At 35.9% G+C, this 18801-nt stretch overlaps 1 protein-coding gene across 6 annotated transcripts in view; it reads left to right on the top strand.

Moving 5' to 3' along the window:
• Positions 1 to 18801, top strand: part of UTRN (utrophin) — a 382484-nt gene that overhangs the window by 350833 nt on the left and 12850 nt on the right. For all 6 annotated transcript variants that reach the window (XM_040599527.1, XM_040599526.1, XM_040599529.1 and 3 more), the window contains 6 exons: positions 5363 to 5499; positions 7098 to 7136; positions 7389 to 7454; positions 11181 to 11246; positions 15192 to 15350; positions 15736 to 15979. In XM_040599527.1, the coding sequence (XP_040455461.1) occupies positions 5363 to 5499; positions 7098 to 7136; positions 7389 to 7454; positions 11181 to 11246; positions 15192 to 15350; positions 15736 to 15979 (711 nt within the window). The remainder of the gene's footprint in view (positions 1 to 5362; positions 5500 to 7097; positions 7137 to 7388; positions 7455 to 11180; positions 11247 to 15191; positions 15351 to 15735; positions 15980 to 18801) is intronic.

Genomic DNA, 18801 nt, shown 5'->3' on the forward strand with positions numbered 1-18801 from the left:
CATAATAATGAACTTCAGTTATGTGTTTTTTTCTTTCATTCAGGATTTAGAGATGGGTGGGGTAAGGAACTGAAGACATTACTGTCTCTAAGGAGCAGAAATTGTGAAGTTATTATAGTTATTTTTTCCACCTGTAAATTGTTTTTTTCTTTGAAAAGTTGAGAAATAATGTTTTAAATGTAGAGTTTCACACAGAGTTGTGTAAAATTTTTTTTAAGATTTTCCTAGCATCTAATTCAGGAATAATCTTAAGTAAGTACCTATATATGATATATTTTTAGCTTTTTTGGAATTAAGGTTCTCTCAATAGTGGTGCTTGTGTTACATTAACATGTCTTTCTGTACCAATGGGTTCTCTGGGTTTCAGATGGAAGTAGTTACTGCATCAGTTTTCTTTCTCCGAACTGTTTCCACTTCACAACTCCTATTGTCCACAGTAAAATCTTAAAGGCAGCTTTTCTGAGGTAATGTACAAATATCGAATCAGCAGTTCTGCAAATTTTCTCATTTGAAGTAGTCTTACTTCTGACCTCTGTGGAAGTGTAATCAGTTTTTGTAGTTCTCTGCCACTATGCTCACCTGCAGGTCCTTATTTTGGGAACTGGTTTTTTTGTACCCTTTCTATACAAAACGATGGCAGCAAAGGTTAGCCCCTTCATCTTCCAGATGACCAGAATTTTATTTCCCTGAAAGAGCTCAGAACACGATAGGCAAGATGTCAGAAATTGTTTGGATGCTAGTGCACCCTAGACTGAGATATTTTTTCCAGGCACAACAAAGCTTATATGCAGTAGTGCCTGTTAAGAGTTCTCCTCTAGGTAAGTCATCTGAAAATTTAATTGCTGCTGACATCCAGAGAAGACAGATACATTCCTCAACATTAAGCAGCCTCAGTGTTTTATAAGCAACAAACTGACATCAGTAAGTCAGCGGTTTCATCTTGACATGCATATCAATGCACCAAGCATGATGCTTTACTGTTATCAAAATGGGATTGTTCTGTGGGGGAGATGAAAGAAAGCAGTAAGAATGGTTGAATGTGGCTATTTTGCATGCAGAACATCGCTTCCAGCTGGGGAGTTCAGAGATTACTCTTTGCCTGGAGAGGAATAGCTATGTGGTCAGGGTAGCCTTTGATACTGAGCAGCTAGGCAGTGTGCTTTCCTCTAGGTCTTACTCTTACAGTTGCTCAGATAGCCAGCTTATATGATCTACTACCATTTTGCAACTTAATTTTTTAAATTCTGTTAAATTCTGAGGTAAGTTAGTTACTCTTGAAATGCCAGCTTGATTTCACTGGAGTAAACTGAAATATATACATAATCACTCTTGGTGAGAAACTGCTGTGAAGTGCCCCTATTTGAAGATGGTCGCAGAAGGGTGATCCTCGCAAAGTTACACAGTGCAAACGACACTGATGTGGCAGTGACAGCCATAAATACAGTTATTGTATCTTTAATAACCTAATTTTTGTCGTATCCTATCTTACAGCTTTATCAAGGGATATGAGATGCCTTTTAAAAGTGTTGGTGCTTTGTTGAATGGGAATGAAAATATGCACTTAAACGTGTTTAAGTTATCGGTTAATTGCATTCTTAAGTATCAGTTTTAAAAAAATAATTATTAGAGGAATTAAATACCTGTTTCTTTACCCCACTTTTTATGCTGGGAAGTTTCCCAGCCTCTCAGTGGCACCTAGCTGAGTGCTACGTGCTCTTTACCTGCACATATGGTCTAAAAATTTTGGTTTCCATCAAGAATGCTCAGGCTCATGGTGCAGATTCTACCAAGTGTTACAGATAAATAAAACGTCAAGAAATAAAAATACGGATATGTAAAAAAGCATTGATTTTTATTTTTTTTTAATCCAAACCTTAAAATTTACTAAAGCATTTGAAGAATATCATATTCAGCTCTCTCTGTTAGGACTTCTATTAAAGAATAAACTAAATTCCTTTTAAAAGACACAGATGTTCTTTTATACTGGAAATTTTGCATCACTGAGCATGTAGTTTTATAAAAACCATATTTTCTTGGAACTTGCTTGATTATTGTGTGTGTTGAATGTACACTTCTCCAGCTTCCTCATAACCCATGAATGTCTGGCTGGGGTTAATGACAGCATTTGTTAATGAGTTTCACATCTTTTCTGGGGATCAGTTTCTATGTGTATGTTAGAACAGATCTTTCGTTTTGTGTTAGACATAGTATAACAAATGTAATTAAGAGAATGATGACTTGGTTGCAGACTAGTCCTTTTAGGTAGATACATGCAGTGAAAGGAGTGGAAAATTTTCTGGGCTTTCATTATCACTATTTTTTCTTTGAAAAAAAAAAGAGTGAGAAATATAAATAAATGTATGTTTTAGAAGTATTATGTATTATTTATTCACATATAGGGTTTATATATTTATTTTTTATATTATATATTACTTAATTTAGAGCTCTCCAACTGGTTTGTTACATTCTTGGTAGTACTTTTTCCCGACAGAGATTTGTTCCGTTTCTAATATATTAAAAATATATACCAACTGGTTTTCTTTAACCTACATACAAACCCCTTGTCTCAGCATATACTGGTTCTTCTGCTGCTTTCCATGTAAATACCAGTTTCTTAAATTTGTGTTCATGTACAAGGAATTTTGTCTGGTTCTAGAGTGTGACTTATGACTCCATTTATACTTGACTGTTACACTGAAGTGTGCTATTGCCAGTTTGTCATTTGTTACAGATTTTCTCCTTGAGACCTTCTGCTGCAGGCGGTTTTTTAGTTATTTATTTGTGCCAGCCATGGATCTTAGTTACTCCTTCAGAACTTTGTCTTGTTCTAAGCACTAATATTTTAAATTGAGTTTGAAAGTATGGTTGTTTGGCTAAAATTTTCAGTGAAGGATTTTTTTTCTTTGCTTTTGAAGTAGCTCTGTAACTATGGTGGCGTTTGTACTATTGACTTATGTGGAAATAGTCAAGATGTCATGATGTAAGGAAGTGTACAAGCTACCTGTTGGTTTGAATTCAATAGATAGATTCTACACAACAATGCCTGGCTATTCTTTTTCAAAAGTAAAATGCTATGGTACGTCTGTCTTAGCGTGATTTTGGATTGGATTCTGTAGTGTGGTTATATGCAAAAAAAAAAAAAAAAAGAAATACTTCTAAGAGTTGCATCTTGGTTGCGTGTAAATTAAAATAGTTCTTCCGAATCTGCTCAGATTTCACTGGTTAGTATTTATTGTCCTCAGTCCGTACACAGTCATATTAGTCTTTCCAAGGAACTGCATCAGGCTGTCATACCAAATAAAGAATACACCAGAGGAAAAGTCTGGCAGCTCAGTAGACATTTATTTCTGCAATGTGTAGGTACTAAAACTTTCATTCCTTGGCCTTGGGACAGAGTTCCATCTGCTGGAGTTACTGTTGCATGAGAACAAGCAGCCCTTTGGGCTGCCTCACATTCCTTGTCTGGGTGATGCAGTCATTGGAGCAGATGCTTTCTGAGAATGATTTTGATTTTGGGACTCCTCTTGAGTTCACCAGTTATAAAATTCAGGGGTTCAAACACCCCTTAATCCTGAATTTGCTCCATTTGTTAAAACCATATGTGAGAAACTCTTACCAACATCAGTTTGATTATCTACAATTTTTATTGCTTGTCTAATCTGCATTACAGAGTTTGTAACTGTGTATATTATACATTAAATACATAAATACATAAATAAATAGAGAAGTATTTTTATGTTTTGAAAATAGAGAATAAAATCAGATAGTAGGTTGCCTGACCTGCTTCTAGGACTCTTTGTAGCACAAAACGGAAAAAATTTGCAAAACTGAAAAGTCTTTCACTCAGTTTTCCCTATGGATATCCATCTGCTTTGGCATCCTTTTATGTTAACAGGGTTCTCCCAAAGCAGAGTATACATAGTTTGTTGTTACAGGATTTGGGCTGGAGATCTGTAGAAACCATTGCAAACCTTCAGCTAACGCAGAAGGTGAATAACCTCTTTACTGCACTTGCAAGAGGAAATGCTCAATAGTAACTGCTACATGTGATAGGAACCATTCTGTTTAAGTACTCAGTACAGTCTGTAAAGCATGTATATTTTGAAGGCATACTGTATACCATTGTTTCTTTCTGCAGATGTCTTTATTGCCGTTTTCACCTTGTACTTTATGCCTGCATGTTTTGCTTGCATCCCTGATTTTGTAGCAGAAATCAACCGAACAGTATTACCAAAGTAGTGCTGCTTTTATTGTTGTGATTATTTCCCATTAAACTTAAAATTGATGCAACTGCTTTTAAAAATCATTCTCTCCTAAAGAACACAATTAATTCCATGTCAGGTTGAGGGATGGGGCTAAGCACTTGTCAGGCTGGGAAGAGGCTGCATTGGTGGGAACCAGAAAAAACACTGCTGGGGGGGTGAGAGTTGCTGGTTCTAACTTGTAAATTTAGCCTTGGAGAATCTTGTGCTATTTTTTATACTAGTCTTGTCCTGCAGTAGTAAGGAGGCAGATAAACATGAGTTTGTTACTTCAGGCACTAATTGTTCTTACCAGGACTGCCTCTGACTATGCCTTTGAAGTGTGCCTTCAAACAGTGCTAGCACAATGGCTGTTACTTCATCTGTGGGGTTTTCTTGACTGGAATGATATAGGTAGTGGCACAATCCTGTAGGAAGAGATCTGCTAACTTTAGAAAATGCTCATGAAGAATTTGGCCATTACAGCAGATGATTTAGCACATGTTGCTCCCATCTTGTGATAAAGTTTTTCAGTTTAGGAGTTTTCCAGAATGGGAGGCAGTGAGTATTTTGTGGCCCTTTGTGAATATAGAGGGCTGTGTTAGCTACTTTTTTTTTCTTTCTTTCTTTTTTTTTTTCCCCCCCCAAACAAAGCCATTGCTATTAGCTGCATTTTTTCAGCACAGTAATTACAAGGTTTTTTGGTCTGTGGGACGAGTTAGAAGCTTTATGTGTACAAGTACACTGTCAAGCTTGCTTTCAGTGGCAAAGAATATATCCCCCCACCCCCCCTTGTATCTGGCAAACTGATCTGCCTTTTTTTTATTTTTCTGAAAATCTAAATTTTTGTGGTTTGCAAGACTGGTTATAAACGTTTTCCTCAAGAGTTGAATCTGTTTCAGTGGTAAATCCAATGCGTTTGTTGCTGGGAATTTGAAGCCTTGCTGTTTTTCTCAGTAGAGGACATTATTATTGTACCATTTTTCAGGACACTAAAAAGGCAATTTTAACATCATTAACATTTTGAGGTTCTTTCTTGTATCCTTTTTCAGGACAGTAGCAGCACTCTTATCTCAATGCTGTTTAGCAATGTTCAATTTGATTTCTTTTAACTTTTTAAGACAACGTCTGGGGAAGATGTACGGGACTTTACAAAGGTGCTGAAGAATAAGTTCCGGTCAAAGAAGTATTTTGCAAAGCATCCCCGACTTGGCTACCTACCTGTGCAAACAGTATTGGAGGGTGACAACCTGGAGACGTAAGCTTGATTACTGAGTAATTGTTCCTGGGGTGACTGGCCTATTCTGTTAAAAACAAAGTGAAACCTGAGAAACAATCGACAGCAGCTGTAAAGCCTTGTGCTGTCATTCCCTTCTGTGAATTGTTTTGTGTTAGTTGCAGATCTTTCCTAGTTTTGAAAAAGTCACATGTATTATACTTTGATTTTTGGAAGCATTTTATCATAAACCCACGGACTTTAGCAGGTAATGTTGGAAGGAGCTGAATGGCTGTTTCACAGAGAACACTTCTATAGCTTTGGGGAGACTGAGCTTTTTGAAACTGCAGTGATTATTTGGTTATATCAAAGTCACTGGAGTTAGAAATCTCTCAGCTAATCAGGTCCCTACAGGCTTCAGAAATATAGGTGGCCTAATAAAAGAGCATTGTCAGTGTCTCCACAGTATTACTAATGGTGCTGGCAGAATTACTCAACGTTATTTACTTACTTGGTAGCTGTCAGCAAAGGACACTCTTAAAAGAGCAAAATTAAGATGTGTTGACAGGGTGCTAGAACTAGTTTCATAGATTGACTGTCCTTGACATTCTGGAGTCTGCAGTACTGCAGCACTGCTTAGCTAGCAACAGCAGATGTGAAGCTTCAACATATATGCTCTGTTTACATGCAACAGCCCAGTGCCTTTGTCCATGCTCTGTTTTCATGACTGGAGGACTGTGCATTTCATTTATAATAAGCAAACAAACCCTGCTCATTAGCAGTTTACCAAGTAATCTGAAAACTGGCATTATTGATGGCCTAGCTCCTAAGGAAGCAACACACATTCAAATGTTAAAACGTTACTCACTGGAGCAGTCTTCAGCTGCCACCAACACAGGAAAACAAAGCCGCTTTGATGCGATGAAAGTCTGCCAACGGTGCCAGAAATTGGAATGTCAGAACTGTAATCACAGGTCAGGATAATACTCTCTTGCTCCAGTCATGTGAGAAATATAAAGATAAATGGCCAGCATCATGCTGAAGAAACTGTTGGTATTGGTTTTCTCCCCTGCAGGTGGCAAAACTCAGTAATACATTCCTTAAAATAAATAAAATAAAAAATCCTAAATAGTCAAGTATCAGCATGTAATACAATGTATTTACCTCTGATTACTTTTATGCAGAAGGAAAATAACCATTGATAACTTTGACTTACGGTGGGTTTTTTTGTTGTTGTCAGTGATGGTTTTTTCACCCTAATTTTTTTACAAAATTATTTTCTAGTTAGTTCAAAATGAAAGCTCTGGTACTTGAGCAGAATTTAAATGAAACTGATCATGGTTGACGAACTGTAGTTCAATCAGTAACATGGATTTGGTATTTTTTTTAATTGATTTTTATTTAACAAAATGAAGTGTATAAGTCAGTCTCCTGTCTCTTCATGATACACAGCAGTATCTGTTGCTGTCTCTTTTCTATGTCAGTAGTTGATGATTCTAATAATGTGGGGTGGGTTGCTGGACAAAATATTTCGTGTTTCTCCAGCTTTCTTTTGCTGATGTGGCACTAAAGCTTTTGATTCATAGTTTCTTTCTTTCTCTCTCTCTCTTTTTTTTTTTTTTTTTTGGTCTTCCCTACAGTCCTATCACTCTCATCAGTATGTGGCCAGAGCAATATGAGTGAGTATGCAGAACCCACCCCTTTGTCTGGAAAGCGTAGTACACTGGTGGCTGGTGGTTTTCCTTTAGCTCAGTTGCAACTAATCTAATGTGTATGAGCTATAGGGCATGACTGACTCAAAGCAATAACACCCTTGGCACTATTGTGAATTTATTTATTTGTCATCAGTCTAACTTGGTTTTAAAATTATGTTGTCTGTGTCATTAATTGCTTTGGACACCCCTAATTTTTATTTATTTATTTTAAACTAGTCCTTCCCAGTCTCCACAGCTGTTTCATGATGACACACACTCCAGGATAGAGCAGTACGCTACTAGGTAAGAGATGTACAGTGTCTGGCAAGTGCACTGCATTTTTTGTGACTGATTCCTGCAGATTTTAATACACATTACTGACTGAAAATTATTAAAAAGATACAATTCTCTGTACTCAGAAGTCAGTCAAATGTTTTTAAATCATTAGCTTCTGAATACAGTTGTATTAAATGTAAAATAGATGCATTAAATCTATCATCTATCATACAGAATAGAAACTTGCAGAATTATTTTGTTTCTTGATTTTTAACCTTTGACATAAACTGAACTTGTTGGATATATAACTTTTCCCTGTAGGATTTTAGATCCAGGGTTTTGTTTTCTTCTGTGATAGGTGGACAATATCCTTTACCACTGACTTTTAGCAGAACACAGAATAAGTACAGATGTGTTATGTTCTGGCATTTATGGGGTCACTCTAGTCTTTTCAGGATGAAATGTCTATTATGACATTTCAGTGCTTCTGTGTCTTGTTGAAATAAGTACCCAAAAAAAGTAACCAGAAAAGTAACCAAAATATGTAACAAGATATGTAAAAATATGTAACAAAAAAGTAACCAAAATATGTAACAAAAAAGTAACCAAAATATGTAACAAAAAAGCAACCAAACTATGTAACGAAAAAGTAACCAAAATATGTAACGAAAAAGTAACCAAACTATGTAACAAAAAGTAACCAAACTATGTAACAAAAAAGTAACCAAACTATGTAACAAAAAAGTAACCAAACTATGTAACAAAAAAGTAACCAAACTATGTAACAAAAAAGTAACCAAACTATGTAACAAAAAAGTAACCAAACTATGTAACAAAAAAGTAACCAAACTATGTAACAAAAAAGTAACCAAACTATGTAACAAAAAAGTAACCAAACTATGTAACAAAAAAGTAACCAAACTATGTAACAAAAAAGTAACCAAACTATGTAACAAAAAAGTAACCAAACTATGTAACAAAAAAGTAACCAAACTATGTAACAAAAAAGTAACCAAACTATGTAACAAAAAAGCAACCAAACTATGTAACAAAAAAGCAACCAAACTATGTAACAAAAAAGCAACCAAACTATGTAACAAAAAAGCAACCAAACTATGTAACAAAAAAGCAACCAAACTATGTAACAAAAAAGCAACCAAACTATGTAACAAAAAAGCAACCAAACTATGTAACAAAAAAGCAACCAAACTATGTAACAAAAAAGCAACCAAACTATGTAACAAAAAAGCAACCAAACTATGTAACAAAAAAGCAACCAAACTATGTAACAAAAAAGCAACCAAACTATGTAACAAAAAAGCAACCAAACTATGTAACAAAAAAGCAACCAAACTATGTAACAAAAAAGCAACCAAACTATGTAACAAAAAAGCAACCAAACTATGTAACAAAAAAGCAACCAAACTATGTAACAAAAAAGCAACCAAACTATGTAACAAAAAAGCAACCAAACTATGTAACAAAAAAGCAACCAAACTATGTAACAAAAAAGCAACCAAACTATGTAACAAAAAAGCAACCAAACTATGTAACAAAAAAGCAACCAAACTATGTAACAAAAAAGTAACCAAACTATGTAACAAAAAAGTAACCAAACTATGTAACAAAAAAGTAACAAAGTATGTAACAAAAAAGTAACAAAGTATGTAACAAAAAAGTAACCAAAGTATGTAACAAAAAAGTAACCAACTATGTAACAAAAAAGTAACCAACTATGTAACAAAAAAGTAACCAACTATGTAACAAAAAAGTAACCAAACTATGTAACAAAAAAGTAACAAACTATGTAACAAAAAAGTAACAAACTATGTAACAAAAAAGTAACAAACTATGTAACAAAAAAGTAAACAAACTATGTAACAAAAAGTAAACAAACTATGTAACAAAAAAGTAAACAAACTATGTAACAAAAAAGTAACCAAGTAACACAAATATTTACTGAAAATGTAACCAAAATACGTAACAAGAAAGTAACCAAGTAACACAAATATGTAACCAAAATAACTAAGACCACGCAACTTCCTCAAAACACTTCCTCTAGTAATAACATCTAAAAAATGAAGACAAAATTCTGTTATCTTTCATGTAATTTTTGTGTGCTTTCTAGTTGGATCAGTTGTTATGTGTATTTCACATGTAAACTAGTGAATTTGTTGTTGTTGTTTTGATCTTTTCAGCTAAGCTTCTTTCAAAAAATACTATCAGGCCTTCCCTGATAAGACTGTGCCAAGCAGAAACAGTGTGTTATATTAGGGCTTAAAACCTTTATCGTCACTGTTTGAAGAACATTCCAATCTCAGTTTTCTGTTAACAAAGTCCCCTACCTGCAGTCAAGTACCGTCTCCCCATTCTCTTGTGCTGTGTCACCACTGAGTTGCTTATAAACCCCTTTCTCCACTTCCAGTTTGTATCCTGCCATGAAGGCTCTTTGTGACTCTCGAGTCCCTTCCCTGTGTCCCTCTGCTCCCTGGTTAAGGCTGTCTCCTGGTTCCTCATGCTATTCCAAGCTAATCCTCACTAAATGATGGAGGTTGAAAACATGATGATAATGGTAGAATCTGCATTTGTGTGTCGGGATATCTGTCACTAGCTAAGAGATTCAGTGCGGGCTCCCCTCTGGGAAAAATACTGGGGTTTGTACTACTTCCCTATATAACAGAGGGACTATGAAGATTATTTTTTTACGTTTCATCAAAGACGTAAAGATGCTGAGCTAAGCAGCATTAGAAAGGTGACTTGTAAACAAGTTATTCACCATGAACTAATCTGTTTGAGATGCCCCAAAGCAGAGATGATCTGAATATCTTTAGTCACTTAGGAGCATGTCCTTTCCTTCAGGGGAGGTGTTGGAGCACAACACCCCACTGCAGCCCTAGTGGGACAAAGAGATCAAGATGTCATCCTGTACGTGCTTGCACTTATCCTCCAGTCCTGAGGAATATTAACAAATGTACAGATGGGCAACCTTGCTCCATGCTAAAAGAAGACACCAGAGTTGGATGCTGCTTTCAAAAAGAAGTTTGAAATCTATAGTAATGCATAACACAGTTGCAAAAATATGTGTGAAATTAAGATACCTTTATAGTAAAGGAAAGAGCTGTATTTGAGGCAGTCAAATGTGTGTGCACAGCATTGAGTCTTCCTAGATTTTTATGTATGTGTCTTACATACCTAGGGTGTATCTTTCCTAGAAGCTTGAATAGACACGCAATCCCTGTTGCAATTTTAAAGAGCTGTATGGCCTTACATCTACAGTATAATAATCCAGTCCTTTTAAATTAATTCCTGCCAAAATGAGGAACCATAAGCAATGACCCTGTAATTAGTTTTTTGTGGTGTTTTCCAGAACTTGTCCGTCCGCAGTGTGATGTTATTTGCCAAGCATAATTTCAGATGTTACATGTGCTATATTTAAAAAGTATTCATCCTTTTTTATTAGTCCAGCTATATAAAATTCTAAAAGAAAACCATCCGCAAAAACATGTCTTTGACTAATTCTACTATGAGAGTTGTGGGGATGCTAATGATAATTGTGCTAGAGATAGAAAATATACTTGTTCTAAGTCCTCCGGATTATAGGTTTTTGTGACAAAATTTAAGAGTTTATTCCTATTTGTGTATACCAAGATTGCCATACCTGAGATGTTTCTAAATAGAATTGATCTTCACACTGCCTCTGTTTTAATTGTGCAGCATGTTCTCTGAAAGTTGTGGTCTTTCCTTGCCTTTCAGGCTAGCGCAGATGGAAAGGACCAATGGCTCCTTCCTCACGGATAGTAGCTCCACCACAGGAAGCGTGTAAGTAACTCATAGGCTGCCAGGAACTTTGGTTATAGATGGATGGTATAGTCTTCATAAATTGTAACACAGGACTTAATCTCAGTGGAAGTATATAATTAGTATGACCCCAAGAATGCCTGCATAAATTTCATTATTCCAAGCATCAGTTGTAGAAATTGGAGATGTTTACTTGATGAACTCTACGTTTATCAGCCATTCTGCTTCAAAAGTGAGGGTATTTCATGTGACTGGAAAAAAGTCACAGCTTTATAGGTTCCAGTTTGTATTTCTTTTCTGCTTTTAGCATAGCAGAAGAGAAAAGAAATCCCTCTGTGTTGAAGTGGACAATGGAGTAGGTCAGAAGCTTGTGCTAACTCCCAGGACAATTTTCTAATTAAAAAAAAAAAAAAATCACCTGTAATTTGAAGGTTCTGCAAAGCCAGAACAGTATTGCTGCTAGTTGTTTATATTTCAGTTTTCTGGCTGCTGATCCATCTGTTTGTCCTTGGGGATATAAACATACTCCTACATAAGTTTTATCAACACCATTTCCTTTTTTTAATTATATGTGACTTTTATTGTAAAAATCTTCATTAAAATGCATTGATGAACCTGGCAAGCATAGAACCCCATGAATTACTGAGGAATTAAGTAATTTTTTTTAATGTAAAAATACATGAATGTTTTAACCTCACTGTGTCATCAGTTCTGTTAATTAAATCAGTGTAGCAGGACTGCCTCTCAAGTTATTAATGAATGTCATCAGCATTTTTAAAGAGGAAGCAGTAATTATTCAATTTTCATTAGAAAATACTATTGTTCTCAATAATATTTTAATTTACTTTTTAAAAATCTAATCATGTAAATATTCTACCTAGGAAGGCTTAAATTTGAGATTTAAAATACTTTGCTTCAGAGAAGCATATGTGACCACCTTCAATTTTTTCTTCTTTCCTGCTTAATTAACTCTATTTACATAACTAATAAAACGTTTTTCATGTGTAACTGTTTTCATGTGTTTCTGTCATTGGTACGCTCACTAGTGAGAGAAATGCAGCCAAAATACTCCCTTTTGATTTGCCTTTCAAAAGAAAAGCAGACATACTGTCATTTGGCAGGAAAGCTGAAAACTTGAAGGCAGCTAAATGTTCATACACTTGATTATTTATTTTGCAATTAATGAGCCTACTCATATACAAAGGCCAAACAACCATCCATCCCGATGGTAAAAGGGGGTGTATATGCTTCATTTTTACTGGTAAATTAGCTATTCATTTTAATGCAATTTCCCAGCTACCTTATCAAAATAACCTTTATTTTAAGAAAAGGAGTGAGGATGGTGAGTTTGTGTACCAACATGTGAGAGGGACCTCTGTATTTGGGTCTCAGTCCTGTTGTCAAAAGGGGACTGTTACACAAACAAAATTTGCAGAGATTAAGAGACCAATGAGGAAAAGAAAGTACCCAGTGACACCTTCTGTTTTATTTGCAGATAATTTGCTTTCATTAAGTTACATACTGAAGTACTCACAAAATTCTGATGAACTGTGGTTTAAAGTTTGGAGTTAAGCTATTATCACAGAATCATTTAGGTTGGAAAAGACCTTTAAGATCATCAAGTCCAACCACTAGACCGTGTCTCTAAGTGACACATCTGCGCATCTTTTAAATGCCTCCAGGGATGGTGACCTTACCAGTTCCCTGGGCAGCCTATTCCAGTGCTTAACAACCCTTTCAGTGAAGAAATTTTTCCAGGCATCTATATGGCTATGAAGTTTGGATCATAAGTTGCCTACAGCTGGAGCACTGGGAATTTAGGATTATAGTTCAGCTCTATTCATACTATTGTAGTTTGTCATAGAAATGAGCAGGCTGTTATCATTCTATATAGACTGAATTTGAAGAAACAATTTGAAATGTGGATACACATTTTTTCAGTTCATTGTCCCTGCTGTAAACGTATCTAAGAAACATCTCGTTCTCTTACGGTATTCAAAAGAATTCAGGAGATGATGACTGGTTTGGAAATAAAATTCTCTTCTTCTCATAATTGGGAGTTACAGTCTGTGATCTTATTTTCATTGGTCCTCGAGAGTCCTTCAGTTTACTGTGTACCTAGAACAGAGGCATAGTTGCACTTAATTTTGTAAGGTTACTGGTTTGATCTTGTTAGGTTCACAAGTTCATCAACAATACTTTTAAAAATCTTCGTGCTCTGAACAGTGTGTGTAAGAAGTCTTCTACATTTGAATGACAGTGAGACAACTTCTGCTGTCAGTTAAACATCATACGGGCTTTTTTTCAGGAATGTTTTGCAATATATTTGATTAAGAAACCATTCTTCAAAGAATTTTCTCTGTTTTAACTAGCCTGTTGTCTTGAATGTCATTATGACTTCTATCTCCCTAACTAAACCTTTCTAACCCTCCCCTCCCCTAAAGTTACGTAAATTCCATTTAAAAACGCATTATTCTCAACTGAAAAAAATAAGTGTCTCTACTGTAGTATGTCCAGCTTCCTAACAAATACTCTCATGCATGAGTTTTCTGGTGTAAATACTTTGAATAAAAATGTTTTTCCTTCATATCAGCTCCTCCATACATTAAGGAGTTCTATAGTTTATGTATAACGACCTTCTTTTTTTTTGTATGTGCTTTCAAAGGCAGTGCTTGAGGATACTTCTCATTATGTCAGGTCACAGTTGGTTAATAGGAGAATTTGTAGCTACTTTTTTCCAAAAATAGGAGGAAAAAGGTCAGCACAAGAAACATTTGTAATGTGAGAAAGTCTCTTTTCTAAACGTTATCTATATATTTGTATATATACTACTCGTGTCTTTCTCTCTGTTGTTGACCATGCTTTAACTGTAGATGATGTTTAGGGTAGTTTAGTCTATTCAGGGATGTTCAGTTTGTAGGGACAGCACTTCACTGTACCATAACGTATGCAGTCTCTGTTTTGTAGTCAAGCAATGAAGAGAATTTAAAGAGGGTTTTCTTCAGCATTCGTACTGCTGCAGCAATTTCTCTTAAAAGACATGAATAGTATATGTTTTTCTACGGTTGATTTATCCTTCTTGAGTAAGCAAGCAAGCAAACTGTTTTTAGGACATAGTTTCCTTCACTTTCTATCCATCTGACTTATGGAGAAAAGCCAGGCACACTTTCACAAAAGCAAACTCATTTGAACTTTATAGCGCAATTGAAAGTGCCAGGACTTCTGTGTCTCCTTACCAGAAGCTAATTTCAATGGGAGCCAGGAGGTGGACAGTGTTACAGTTTATTTCTGTCCCTGAATCTGTAAGGAGGAGGAGATCTGCTACCCTTGAAGAGTTTCAGTGTACTGCATGTGTATGTCAAAATGGGGGGGAAAGGTGGAAATACAAGGCTAATTCAAAATCTATAGCATTATTTTTGAAGCATTGTCAGTCCCTTTGTGCAGGGCACAGTGTTAGCTAGATACTTGATGATCCATTACTTTATGACTTCTTGGAGAATTCTGTGGTGATTTTTTTCTTTCTGATTTTATTAGGTAAATTGAGCACACCAAAATTATCTCCTAACTAATATTAAAAATCTCACCAGGAATGTAAAAGGAACTACCAGAAAGCTTGTTTGATTTTATTTATTTTTAAGGCATTTCAAATCAGTCATCTTTGGATTTATGTCTGTTTGGATATTATGTCTGATTCTTGCTTTCACCATTTCTTTTCAAACCACCAGCAGTATTTCTTGTTTATGCATACATTAAAGTAAACCGGTCTTTTATGCTACTACAGATTTTTTTTTTTTTTCCTGTGCATTGTATGTTTATGGCTTTGTGCAGTATATTTTTTAGGCTTATTTCCTGCTCTCTTAGTCCTTTTTCATAAGCAAACGAACACCTTCAGTTTGACGAATATGTTTGCTCGCATAATGAATATTTTACTGCTCTATCTTTATTTGTGTGGTTTTATTTCTCTAGAGAGGATGAGCATGCCCTTATCCAGCAATATTGTCAGACGCTGGGAGGAGAGTCGCCTGTGAGTCAGCCACAAAGTCCTGCTCAGATACTGAAGTCGGTGGAAAAAGAAGAGCGAGGAGAGTTGGAGCGCATCATTGCTGACCTTGAGGAAGAGCAAAGGTCTCATAATCATCCTACCGGTTTCTGACTTGTTACCTCATTGTTGTTTGAGCCATGCATGTACTATGTATAGTTGTTGGAAATGAGATCGACCTAGGAGTCATGATTTTAGCAAAAGAAAAAAAAATCAGTCAAGGCACATGTCATGCATAGCCTGACTTTATTAGGTAGAAGAGGGTGGGTCTGTGATAAAATACCTTTGTTTCACTTCTACTTTATTGTTTTATGTTTTTTTCCCATAAACCACAAATCAAGACGTTGTCTTCTTATGAGCTACTTGTGTTCTTAGTGGGAGATGATGGTAACCTTATTTCATCTAAGGAGGTTTTTTATTTTAATTTGCTTGATAGAGTCATCATTCTCATCCTTTTTTTCAATATACCAGGAGTCTACAGATAGAATATGAGCAACTAAAGGAGCAACATCTTCGGAGAGGAATAAACCCTCTTGCATCACCTCCTGACTCCATTGTGTCACCTCAGCATGCTTCTGAAGATGCAGAGCTCATTGCTGAAGCTAAACTCTTGAGGCAACATAAAGGTCGCCTGGAAGCAAGGATGCAAATATTGGAAGATCACAATAAACAATTGGAGTCTCAGCTTCACCGGCTACGGCAGCTACTTGAGCAGGTAGATGTACACTGATGGCATTCCCTTGTGTTGTTTCTGCAGGGTGGATTTCTTGGTGGAACAAAGGTATTGGAATTTTACTGCAGATATTTGCACTACACTAGGTTGGTCTCTTGCACTTGGTCATTTCTGGCATGAAAAGATAATTTTTCCTACCCTCTACTATAAGCCATGGTGAAAGCCAAATGAGCACAAAATGACTACAAGTGCTGGAGTGCTCATGATGACTTATGAAACATTGAGAATAACACAAACAAGTGCAATAGCTTTTCATGAATTAAAAAGCAGGGGGTAGAAAATATATACCCTATTCTAAGTAATGGTGCCAGTCATGCCTGTATTTGACTTCACTTTTCCAATCTTTCCTGAAATAATTTGTTCTGTGGTTTGTTTTTGTGTTTTGTTTGGGTTGTTTGGTTGGGGTTTTTTTCATGGTTAGTCACTGAAACCTTTCTTAGCATGCCAAAGACAGATGGCCAAATGTACATTTAAAATGCAAAAGGAGCAATCAACTACATTAAAAAATCCAGTTCCTCTTGAGTAGCATGTTTAGTCCAACAAGCTACAGCAAAATGGTCTGTGCACAGGTAAATGCTGAAGGCAAGAGCCTTTTAGCAAGTGTCAGTAGCTAGAGAATATAGGGTTACTTTGTTGAGGGAAGAAATGTTGATTGGTTTTGAAGTCATCATATTCACATGTAATTAGGAAAACTGCAGCAACAATCTACAGGTTTTGTTAGAGATGTTAGCTGTACTATATCATGTGTAGAAGCTTGAACGATGAAAAAAAAAAAAAAGAAGTATAAATCTTTTCTCCTAACTAATCATTACACTTGGGTCAGAGTACAGTAAGGCAGAGTATTTCTGCCTCCCGTGGGTCAGGTGACTGGCTGTACATAGTAGAGGATTTAACTAAGCCAAGAAACAGAACGCATAAACCAAGTATCAGAATGGTGTAAGTTCCTGCTGTAGGTGATACTCTCATTACAGTGATAAAGATACTTTTTGTTTGTTTGTTTCACTGGCTGAATTTGTCATTTTTCTAGACAGTTTTGGCTGAATAGTATTAAGAAGGATCTGTTCCCCAATGGCTTCCCTACCCTGCTAGCAATCTTTTTGTTGTTACTGTTATTCTAGCATCTTTAATTAGCATTTGAATAGCTTAAATTTTTAATGGAGAAGATAAATGGTGCAACTGTTAATAATTTATGAAGTAAGTATCTTGAGAACTGTGGCCAGCACTGGGTGTTTCAGAGAAGGGTTGAAGATCTGCGAAGAAACAGCTGTAGAATAGAAACAGAAGTTCTGCCAAACCCACAGACACTTTCAGCTTAGTGCTTAAAGCAGGAACATGTTCATCCTTTAAAACTTTTTTTTTTTTAATGTAGCTTGTGGATAATCTTGTAATTTTGTAATCTTTTCGGTATCCTTGTAACATTCTTAGTAAGAGCTTTAGGGTATGTGTGTGTGTTGTGATAAAGTGGACAGGCAGAGGGGCAATAGTTTCTTCTTATCAATTCTGCCCTTGGATTTTTCTGGAGTATTCTGCAGCTTGTGGTTTCTGATAGGGTGAGGTAGAACAAGAGTCGAACTTCTTCAATATTTCTGATCATTTACTATACACTGTTGCTCTTTTGCTTCGTGTCCAAAATCTCCTGCCTCTGTGGGAATCGTGACATGCTTCTGATTGTTCCAAGTGTCTTCTCCTAAGCTGTTCCTGTTTCTCCTCTGTCTTTTAATGAAGTGGCTGGTACAAAGTCAAGTATATGAGAAGGTCTGCATTATTGCTTCTATAATTTATCTATACAATATATCTATATTTATATGAATATATATATATGAAGTGGGCTCAGAAATCATAAAGAATTCAAATTTTTAGTGTAAGTTCTTAGTTCTTCAGTGAAAATTCTTTATTTTGACATCAATTCAATTATAAAGCAGCACTGAGTTCTATTACTGCCCCCTTAACATTCTGAAAAATTGACCATTCTTCAGCATGTTTGTTTGTCTGTCACCTAGGCCATTACTGTCTATGAAAGTCTTTATCTCTTTCACTGCTGGGGGAAGGACTTCATCAGAAACCAGCTGAGGATCTAAGTATATACATTTGTTTCTTTTCCTTTTATTGGCTGTCCCAATTATTTTTCACTGGATATAAGGAATATCTTTTCTCATTAATTAGATGGATGACTTGCATGGAAGATTCTCATAAGTCCCAATGTCAAAATAGGTAACTCCTCTGTAATTCCTGTAGTAACAACTACTAGTATTAAAGGACACAACTGTCGTGGAGCAATTTCTTTGCCATCTCTCTTTCTCTCCTCTGTCAACAGCAAGTCTCTCTGTTTCTCATTTCCACTCAGCCTCCTGACTGTTGTTTGGGTTAATAACTTGCCACTGAAACTAATATTTTTTTTTTTTCTGTAAAAGATATGGAGTGAGTCTGTCTACACACAGATGTTTGGGTAGAAAATTAATGAAACTTAGAAACTTTGCTGTAGTAACTGTTTAATCTAGATGAGAGCATTCTAGGACATTCTTTAGAGAGCACCTTTAGCAGAAATATGCATGCATCCTCACTGCACATTTGCCTACTTCAGGTCGCAATTCTGAGGTTACCATACTATTTTTATTTTAGCAAGCCCAGAGGATTGGTAGCTGTCAAACGATGTTGTCATTTTTGTCTGCCTGATTGATTATAGTGCCAAAGAGGAAGGTGAAACAGAATGGCATGTGACAACTTTGGTACCAACATGTTAATCATACAGAGAAAAGATAAAGAATCCATTTTCATTTTTCTTTCTTCAGCCCTTTTAGATACTG

Source organism: Falco naumanni, chromosome 6 (genome assembly GCF_017639655.2).
Source record: "Falco naumanni isolate bFalNau1 chromosome 6, bFalNau1.pat, whole genome shotgun sequence".
NCBI lineage: Eukaryota > Metazoa > Chordata > Aves > Falconiformes > Falconidae > Falco > Falco naumanni.